The sequence below is a fragment of the Hordeum vulgare genome, chromosome 6H (assembly GCF_904849725.1).
Source record: "Hordeum vulgare subsp. vulgare chromosome 6H, MorexV3_pseudomolecules_assembly, whole genome shotgun sequence".
Taxonomy (NCBI): domain Eukaryota; kingdom Viridiplantae; phylum Streptophyta; class Magnoliopsida; order Poales; family Poaceae; genus Hordeum; species Hordeum vulgare.
This window is the reverse complement of record NC_058523.1, coordinates 163,541,461-163,551,542: the sequence shown is the minus strand read 5'-3', so window position 1 is coordinate 163,551,542 and position 10,082 is coordinate 163,541,461. Positions and strand designations below refer to the sequence as shown.

Below are 10,082 nucleotides of genomic sequence, written 5' to 3'. Positions count from 1 at the left end.
CCGGCCGGCGGGGTGGGGGCGCCGGAGCTTGGCCGGCCGGGGAAAAGTGGGGTGGCTCGATGGGGGGTTGAGGGGCCGACGGTGGCTAGTGCCTTGGTGGGGAGGTGAGGCGAGGTGAGGAGGAGGGGGCCTCGTGGTGGCTCGCCGGTGGGAGGAGGAGGCTGGGAGGGAGAGGTGGCTCGCCGGCGAGGGTGGATCTGGGAGGGTGTTCGGCCTCCAGAGAGGAGAAAGGAACGAGAGGAGGAGGCTCGTGGGGGGACTGTCGGTGGGTTGTGGGTTACGAGAGAGAGACGAGAGATATTTTCTCTCGTGACCGAGAGGAGCGGAGGGATCGGTGGGAGGGGGGCACGTGGGGGTAGCGAGAGGGTAGGTGGGGAGGGGCCCCACGAGGGATGGGTGGCGCGATGGGTGGGGTGGCGGCGACTGCCAGGGAAGCGAGGGGGAACGCAGGGGGGTTCTGCGATTGGGTTCCAAGGGCGTGGGTGGGCCGGCTCGGCTGGGCCACTTTGGCCCAGTCGGCCATGGGGTGGGGGGGTTTCCTTTTCTTCTTCTTTTTTTGTTTTTTTTTGTTTTTCTATTATTTCTTCTTTCTAATTTCCTTTTTTTTCTTTTAAATTTATTTTATTTTCTTTCTTTTATTATTATTATTTTTAATACTTTCTTTCTATACATATCTTCCTTTAATAGTTAATATGAATTTAGAAATATACTTTTCTTTTGTTTTCAACTTCTGAATCCGGATAGAAATTCAATGCGGGTCAACGACGGTAATTCTTGATGATGTGGCATCATTAGCGGGTGATCATTGTAGCTTAATTACAATATTTACTGTAGCAAAAGTCGAGGATGTCACATGGGGCCCACGGGTGCCGTCTGAGCAACGCGGGTGGCGCGACGCTCGACGCGAGCCTGACGAGAGTCAGCCATCGGAGCGGCGGAGCTTGGTGAAGGCGGAGCTTGGAGGAAACCTTGACACGCCCCCTACCTGGCGTGCCAAATGTCGGATTTCGGGCTCCGCGAAATCCTAAAGATTCAAACTCAGGGGCGTGTAAGAAGATCTCTCGCGGGCTCGCCTCACCTAACTCGCTACTCGCCGAGGATGGCACATAACTCACTCGATGGTGAGGAAGACACGGAACACGACAATTTACCCAGGTTCGGTCCACTGAGAAGTGTAATACCCTACTCCTGCTTTGGTGGATTGCCTCTCGTGGAGGTTGCTGGATGAACAAGTACAGTGTTCGAGGGCCTCTGGAGGCTGGGTAGCCTTTGTTTGGTGCCGGTGGGTGAATGAATGGATCTCTCTCTCCTATGAAGTAACCTACCCTCAATATACATAGTGGCGGCCCCTGTCCTCTTCCCTTATCGTTTAGGCGGGAAGGGATCCCACAACGGCCAATTTTGAAGGGTCAGAAGGGAACATGCTCCCCTGCCCAAAGGTGGCCTTCGCCTGCAAAGTGGTTGTTAACGCTGGAGGGACGGGTCCAGGGATGACGTGTGCCGTGCTGGCAGGCGCCGACGGCCTTGTTGCACCAGAAAGGAAACCTTTCAAGAATGCCTTGGCGACCCCGGTTCATCCTTGCCCCCTTTGCATTAATGGGGAAACTGTTCCGTCCCGCTGTCTGCTGCTCGCCTGTCCTTCCTCTGTGTCATCCTTGACTTCTGAGGCCGGGCCTCGCCTCGGAATATCCGCCGCTCCGGAGGGGTCTTGATGAGGCCCCCTGCGGGTCTTGATGTTGTTCCTCCTCGTGAGGCTTGGCCCCTCGCGAGGGCCTTGCCTTGAGTGGTGTCGTGCCCGATTATGTTTGCTTTATGAAGTGGGCTAGCCCTGGGCCACAGGAAGGCAGGTCTGGGTACACCCATTCCCAGAACGCTGACAAAAACCTTCGGGGAATTGATGCTACATTACCACGTCTCTAAAGCACATTGGGTGAGCGGCGCCCCGGACCCGAGCTACGTCGCGCTTGAGGTCGGCTGTCATCCGGTCTCGGTGTTGTTCCCGACCTCTCTCGCGTCAGTCGTGGCACTCTTGGTACTCGTCCCATCTAGTGGGGGTGTACCCTTTATATCCATAGATGGACCTTGTACGACCTGCTCTAGCGTTCAAGTTTTTTGTAGGTCTTGTGGGCCCTCAAGCTGTATTGGCTCTTTCCTTCTCCTACAGGGGTGTTCGGGCCGATCTTTGGCTTCTGCAGCCGTCAAGTCCCGTCCTCGAGTGGGGCGGTCTAGCTGTTCACCCTGAGTGTGTCTGAGGTATGGGCTCAAAGGCCTCATCGTCAAATTCTAGCAACAAACATCGGCACGGGTAACTTTTGTTTCGATCCCGCCGCTCATTGTCATACCCTTCTTTGGCTGCTAGGACTTTCTTCCATCTCTCGTGAAGGGTGTCTTGTTCGGCTTTGATCTGCTTTTTTTAATCTTCAGGCTTCGGGCAACGGCTATTTGAACTGCTCTTAATCCAGCGGGTCCTAAGGGACGATAAAATCCTCGTCTCCTAGACTATCCTCCTCTTCGGAGGGAGGGAGGTAGTTGCTACCTTCAGAGTCATTGAGGTCCTCGGGGTTATGATCCTCGTGCCCCTCCGAGTTATCTAGTTGTTGTTCAGGAGTAGCGGGGTCATCGAGGTCTTCTACGTTATCCGAGGTGTCGTCCTCTCTGGTTCCCGTGTTGCTTAACTTGCCCTTGCGCCCCTTGGATTATTTGCGCTAGCGTTGGCGCTTGGCGGGTGGCGGGGTACCTCGCCAGGGTCATCGCCGTTCTCTTGGGTTGTGCCATTGCCGTTATTCCCAGTGGTGTTAGGGGTATCCACCATATAAAGTCATAAGTGGAGGTGGTTTTCCAACATCAAGTGATGGGAGGGGCATTGGCGTCGGCATCTTCTTTCATGTCTTTGACATCTTTAGAGGCGTAGTCCAATAAATCTTCGATAGTGGCTATCAAGTGGGCGGTGGGTGGGGCATGAAATTCCTCATGGCCCGCCTCGAAATTGATCCGAGCATAGGTGGGGGACGGGTCATTAGCAATATTTATTGTGTGGATCAAGGCCAGCGTCTCGTTCAATAGCGAGAGGTCAGCTAGACTAGTCTTCTGAATCCTTGCAGAATTAACCTCCTATGCATCGGCGCCGGGAGTATGCTTGGCCAGGGTTGACCCCTGACCTTTGGATGCTATGGTTGGATTCAAGCTTAATGTCGGATCCAAGGTAAGAATTGACCCAAATATTGGTCTGGGCAGGAGGCCCGAAGTTAAGGCTTCGCATTTTCCGGGCTCATCGGGTGAAGTTAAGGCTTTGGGTTTTCTGGGCTCATCGGATGAGGCCGAGAGCCCTATAAGGACCAGATCTCCTTGGGAGTCGGAGACGTACTCTAGGTCGCAGAACCTAATTTTTTGCTCTCGGGCGAAGCCGACAATCTGGTCAAGGTGACCGGCGGCATCTATATGTGGGACGATACTGCCAAACGCAAAGAGCTGGCCTGGGATGAAGATGTCCCCCGTGTTGATGCTATCGCTGATGATCAAGCGAGCCATCGACCCTTTGGCGACCTGACATCGGAACTCTCAATGAACGCACCAATGGCGATTGATACGTCTCAAACGTATCTATAATATTTTATGGTTTCATGTTGTTATCTTGTCAACTTTGGATGTTTTATATACCTTTTATATCTTTTTTTGGGACTAACTTATTAATTCAGTGCCAAGTGCCAGTTCCTGTTTTTCTGTGTTTTTGACTCTTTTTAGATCTGATTTTGGAACGGAGTCCAAACGGAATAAAATCCCCGAAATGAATTTTTCCATAACAGAAGAAGATCGGGGGACTTGAGGGCCAAGGCAGGACGCCCACATGGAGCCCACAAGCCCTCTAGCCGCGGCCACGGCGGGCCCGTGGCTACCAGGCTTGTGGCTCCCCTGGAGCTCCCCTGCCCTAGCTCTTTCACCTATATATTTCCTAAAATCCCAGAAAAATAAGGGCGTCCACGAAACCACTTTTCCGCCGACGCAAGCTTCTGTTTCCACGAGATCTCATATGGAGACCCTTCCCGGTGCCCTGTCGGAGGGGACTTTGGAGCTGGAGGGCTTCTACATCAACATCATTGCCTCTCCAATGACTCGTGAGTAGTCTACTTCAGACCTACGGGTCCGTAGTTAGTAGCTAGATGGCTTCTTCTCTCTATTGGATCTTCAATACAAAGTTCTCCATGATCTTCATGGAGATCTATCCGATGTAATATTCTTTGGCGGTGTGTTTGTCGAGATCCGATGAATTGTGGATTTGTGATCAGATTATCTATGAATTATATTTGAGTCTTTGCTGATTTCTTATATGCATGATTTGATATCCTTGTAAGTCTCTCCGAGTCTTGGGTTTTGTTTGGCCAACTAGATCTATGATTCTTGCAATGGGAGAAGTGCTTGGTTTTGGGTTCATACGTGCGGTGACCTTTCCTAGTGACAGAAGGGGCAGCAAGGCACGCATCGTGTTGTTGCCATCAAGGGTAACAAGATGGGCTTTCATCATAGATTTGAGATTGTCCATCTACATCATGTCATCTTGCTTAAGGCGTTACTTTGTTCTTATGAACTTAATACACTAGATGCATGCTGGATAGCGGTCGACGTGTGGAGTAATAGTAGTAGATGCAGAAAGTATCGGTCTACTTGTTTTGGACGTGATGCCTATATGTATGATCATTGCCATAGATAACGTCATGACTTTGCGCGGTTCTATCAATTGCTCGACAGTAATTCGTTCACCCACCGTCTACTTACTTTCATGAGAGAAGCCACTAGTGAACACTACGGCCCCGGGTCTACTCGCAATTATCATCTCCGCTTTTACTTTTACTTTGCTTTGTTTACTTTTTGCTTTCAGTTCTCACTTTGCAAACAATCTATAAGGGATTGACAACCCCTTCATAGCATTGGGTGCAAGCTCTTTGTGTTTGTGCAGGTACTTGTGACTTGACGCGATCCTCCTACTGGATTGATACCTTGGTTCTCAAACTGAGGGAAATACTTACCGCCGCTGTGCTACATCATCCTTTCCTCTTTAAGGAAACACCAACGCAAGGCTCCAATGCCGCGGTGGAATCCTCTGCATATTTGTCAAGGAAATCCCTATAGGCGTAGCCACCAGCAGCGATGTCGAAACCGACGGATCTCGGGTAGGCGGTCCCGAGCTGTGGATCTTGGATCGATCGGAAACAGGGAACGCAGAGACAGTATTTACCTAGGTTCGGGCCCCCTCGAAGAGGTAAGACCCTACGACCTGCTTGATTGTATTGATGTGTGTATGATGATCAATTACAGAGTCGATCTACCACGAGATCAGATGAACTAAACTCTAGATGATGGTTTTGTCAATGTCCTGTCTAAAACCCTCTGGTTTATATAGACACTAGGGATACCTAGGGTTACATATGGTTGGTTACATCAAGAAATAAACATGTCGATCAGGCCATCTTGACTGAGCGGACACACCAAGGCATAGAAGGTTTCCTCCCCGAACACGACGTCATCTCATAGCTTGGCCTTCACGCAATAGTCATTGAGCGGCCCGCCTGTTCAGCTTACAAGAAATAGGCTGGTGGCCCGAGGACCGCTTATTCCAGGACTCCCTCAACAATGGTGGATTTCCCTTTGGTTGTGTGGGCGGCAAGTGGTGGAACACGGATGTCTAGGGCACGCTTTTGGTCTATGGCAGCGGCGACACCCTAATCCGACTGGAATTCTGACCTCGTCGTGCTTGCCCTGGAGACCTTTGTGGTGGCACGAGGGAGGTGCTGACCGAAAGCTCCATGCTTTGTGGCCGACAACGACAACGCTTGCGGGCACCGCTTTCTTCTTGAAGACGTTGGTGTGGTGTTCCTCTTGGTGTTTGGGTTTCGGATGAAAATCTTTGTCTCGTGTGATTTGGCACAGGCGATGCTTAGCGTTGTTCTTCGTCCTTGAGACATTTAGGTGTATTAGGACGTAGCATGAAGTTATTTTTAGATCTTTTTGTATTTTCAATTGATAGCATAGTCGTTTACGTTCTGAGTCATCCAACTATCTTGGGATCGTCTATGCGTGAGAGTTATCTAACGATCTTGTTCGTTAGACGGTGTATTTGTTCAGTGATAAAACAGGGCGAAAGCCTATTTCAAGAGAAACTGAAACAATTTTTCGTGTTAGTTGATTTGTTTCGCACATAGATAGCCTGCTGGAGACGAGGACGACGACGTGGCTCGCCGCGGTGATCTCTGCATAGCACACGCATTGTGTCGATGATGCGGGTGGGGTGCCGCCGAAGCGACGGGCGTAGCTCAGAGGTGTGCCGGGTGGCTCGATGGGAGGCGGGAGGAAGAATATGACGATGTTATCTTGGGGAGAATCGACTGCTTATGTGCACTGATCGTTCTAGAATCAGACTGCAAATTAGTTCGATAGGAACAAATAAATTTGAAGCGATAAGATTAGACGTGGACGGGCATGGAGGGGAGTTTGGTGGTGCTTATGCAGGAGCCGAGCTTGAAGATGTTGAGAAACGAGGACACCGGCGACGGCGGCGTAACCAGCGGGAGCCCTTCCCGGAGGCAGTGATCGTAGTTCTCCAGCACGGACACGACGTAGCTGAACTCAGGCCGCCTGGCCGGGTTGGCGGCCCAGCACATCTTGATGAGGTTGTTGAGCGCCGGCGGGCACGTCGGCGACAACGGCGGCCGAGCGTTCTTCTCGCAGGCGGCGTATGCGGCCTGGACGGGGGTCATGCCCTGGAACGGCACGAGACATGTGGTGAGCTCCCACAGCACGATGCCGAAGCTGTACACATCCACCTTGCGGGTGCACGGCTTGTCACGGACCATCTCCGGCGCCATCCACCTGTACGTGCCCATGTTGGTACCCCTACCTTCGCCACTGCCACCGCCTCCGGCTCCCGCTCCGGTGCCGGCGCCGGCGCCGGCGCCGGCGCGTGAGCTGTGCGACTCTAGGCATGAGGTGCCGAAGTCGGCGACCTTTACGCGCATCTCGTCGTTGAGCAGCAAGTTGTGCGACTTGAGGTCGCGGTGGATGACGCCCTGCGCGTGGAGGTACTCCATGCCGCGGGCGACGTCGAGCGCGAGGCGGAGCACGGTCTCCGTCGAGAGCGAGTAGGGGTCCTTCTTGTGGAGGTACATGCGGAGCGTGCCCTGCGACATGTACTCGGTGATGATGCTGTACACCGGCGGCCGCTTGCACGCGGCGACGAACTGCACCACGTTGGGGTGGCGGAGCCGCGAGAGGAAGGACACCTCCGAGTTGAACTGCTCCTCCAGCGCGCGCCGCCGGTCCTCGTCGCTCTCCGGGAGGCGCACCATCTTGACGGCCACCGCGCGCTGCCGGTAGATGCCGCGATAGATGCGGCTGTTGGACCCCGATGCGAACTTGTTCCCGACGAAGAGCTGCGACAGGTCCGCCATCCACTCCTCCCTCTGCGCCGGCACCGACGCGCTCGCCTGCTGGTCCGCGCCGCCTCCCGCGTCAAGCAGCATCGACCACGAGTCGAGGCTGTCCCACCTCTTATTCTCCATCGCCCCCTCCATCTCCGAGTACGGAGATCCGTATGGAATCAGTGGCGGCGGCGGCGGCACTGGTGCTGCCGGTTGCCGACGCGCCCGGAAGCAAGAAGCCATCGATCAGTGGAGCGACCAAGAACTGATGCGGAAGCACGCACGGACTTGCTTATGCGATCCAAGCATGGAGAGCCGATGCATATGGCTGGCCGCCGCGGGCGCGGGAAGCGACGATTTATGGAGACACGACGCGCTTACCTCCGATGCGCCATTGCCCGTATGCATGCTGCGCCTCGTGGGACGTACTCTAGCTGAGAAGGAGATGTACGCATGGCTCTTGGTTACTGTTTCTTGATCTTGATTTGTGCTCTGCTCAGGGAGTCATGGGTTGTTCATGGCGATATGGATGCATGGGCAGACAAGATAGTGGATTATTCGGGAGATTTAGTCGTCGCTTTCGAGCGATGGAGATCGATGAGGACACGATAAAAGAGGGGGCGATTCAAGGATGTCTCGTGATGAATCTAGCTGATGGATCGAGGAAGTTAAGTCCACCCAGCTATCCTCAACAACTTGCTTCAAGTACTCGTTAGCAAGGGCATCCATCACAGGTTAAAGTTTCAGGAGGAAAGCTATGCACAGGGGTAGTTCGAGATGGAGGTTTTTTTTTTTTCTTTTTGAACCAAAGAACTGGAAGATTCCGCCGAGAAGTTAGGTCGGGTTTGTTGTGATTAACTTATTTTACAACTGAAAGTTCTATCCTCGAAATGTTAAACGGTTTTGCTAAAACACATCTAAAGATGAGATAAATATTGCATATCTACGTCCTATACCGTTGATTTTACGTGAAGATTCGTATGATTTTTTTATGCGTGGTTAGTCATTTAGATGTATAATAACTATGTCAACATTTAGATATATTCTAGACACACCTTCATATTAAAATATTCGCCATGCCAAACAGCGAAATAATAAGAATTTAGTTAGACAGATAAGATATATGCAGAATTTAGTTAGACGATCATAAGTCTAAAAACCTCGTATATTAATGAACAGAGGTTGTAGTATTTTCTTATTAATCGCGACTATTCTTCACACAATTTTGTTTCAAACTTTGTTCAACCAGAATGCTGTTTTTCAATCAACACTCGTCGCGAGATAAATGCCCTCGCTTAGCCAATTTTAAGGAAAATTGGGCTTTCATTAGCAAACTAATATTTAGGTAGATACTGACCCATTCCTATTAGCTCACAAAATGCGTCATTTCTTTCAAGTAGGACTGTTCATCGACTCTTTCACTTTTTCGCCTTTTTTCTTCTTTTCAGCACATCTATGCTTAGTTTTCTTTTGCATAGTTGCGTCTGCAACAGCCTTTTCTTTTCAAACAAGGCAAAAAGCCATTTTCATTAATTAAGGAGAGGAGTTTGTTTCACATGAGCCATAAGAAGGCAAATGTCTAAATGAATTAACCTCGCGGCATTACATTACTCAAATGCTTAGTCCCTGGCAATGACCTAAAGCGACACTTCATCTTTGATAATCCACATAGCGATCGCCACCGACGTTGCCTTGTTTCTAAATACACGGCCTTCCAAATTTCCCATCCAACAAGAAGCAATATGAGAGACGGTTCTTCCGCAAGTTGAGCATTGTTAGTGAGGATCCCATCCCACCAATATTTGAACGTGTCAAACCGGTGCCAAAGAATTGCCGAGATGTGAAGATCAAGTCAGGAGAACACCTCATTCCAAACATAGATAGACTACGTCACTTGAAGAGAAGGTCAACCGCAGATTCTTGCACTTGGTTGTAGAGTGGGCATCAGTCGTAATTTGGCCATCCTTGACGATAGAGTCTATCCGCAGTCCATAGCCTTTTTTGATTGACTAGCCAATCAAAGAATTTGCACTCGGGGGGGGGGGGGCAAACCATCCAGACTGTGAATTGTAAGCTGGATCGAGTGAGCCCAATAAACCGGCCCATGTAGGCAGACTTAGTGGAATAATTTTCATCCTTCGTGAGCTTCCACATTATGGTATCATTGATGCCCGGTTGGACGATGGCATTCACAATCTTCTGCCAGAGAATCGTGAAATTTGGCATGTGCTCAAGCGTGAGGCCTCTTTTCGTGTCAATCTATGTTCTGCAATGTCCACCCCTCAAAGCCATCGAAAATACCCTCCTTTCTTGTGGGATATCTAAAAACTCTTGGGTGCAATGTATTTGGGCATGAAACCCTCAAGCCAATAGGACTCCAATTTTTTTGACTTAGTTCCACCAACGGCTATCACCTTAGTGGTTGTCGCGAAGAAGTGACGATCCTCATCAGTGCACGGCATCTCCAAACAAAACCACACTCTCGGAGGATCTACTCAGTCGAGCCAAAGCCATCACCGGCGGAGAGAAGTGGCAAACTTCCTCAGATTCAAAATGTCAAGATGTCCATATTACTTTGGTTTGCAAACTTCTTCCCAATTGACTTTGCACTTGCCACCAGTCACCTTGTCGTCTCCTACCCAAAGATAGGCACGCCTCAACCTACCAATATTT

The 10,082-nt window shown here is 50.9% G+C and overlaps 1 protein-coding gene across 1 annotated transcript; it reads right to left on the bottom strand.

Annotated features, from left to right (window-relative positions):
- Positions 1-6,438: 6,438 nt before the first annotated feature.
- Positions 6,439-8,169, bottom strand: LOC123403941 (serine/threonine/tyrosine-protein kinase HT1-like). The gene has a single exon (XM_045097847.1). The coding sequence runs from the start codon at positions 7,650-7,652 to the stop codon at positions 6,456-6,458; it is 1,197 nt and encodes a 398-aa protein (XP_044953782.1). The 5' UTR covers positions 7,653-8,169; the 3' UTR covers positions 6,439-6,455.
- Between the last annotated feature and the right edge of the window lie 1,913 nt (positions 8,170-10,082).

Excerpts from the sequence above, each read along its gene's own strand:
- LOC123403941 (XM_045097847.1), bottom strand. The coding sequence starts at position 7,652 with ATGGCTTCTTGCTTCCGGGCGCGTCGGCAACCGGCAGCACCAGTGCCG.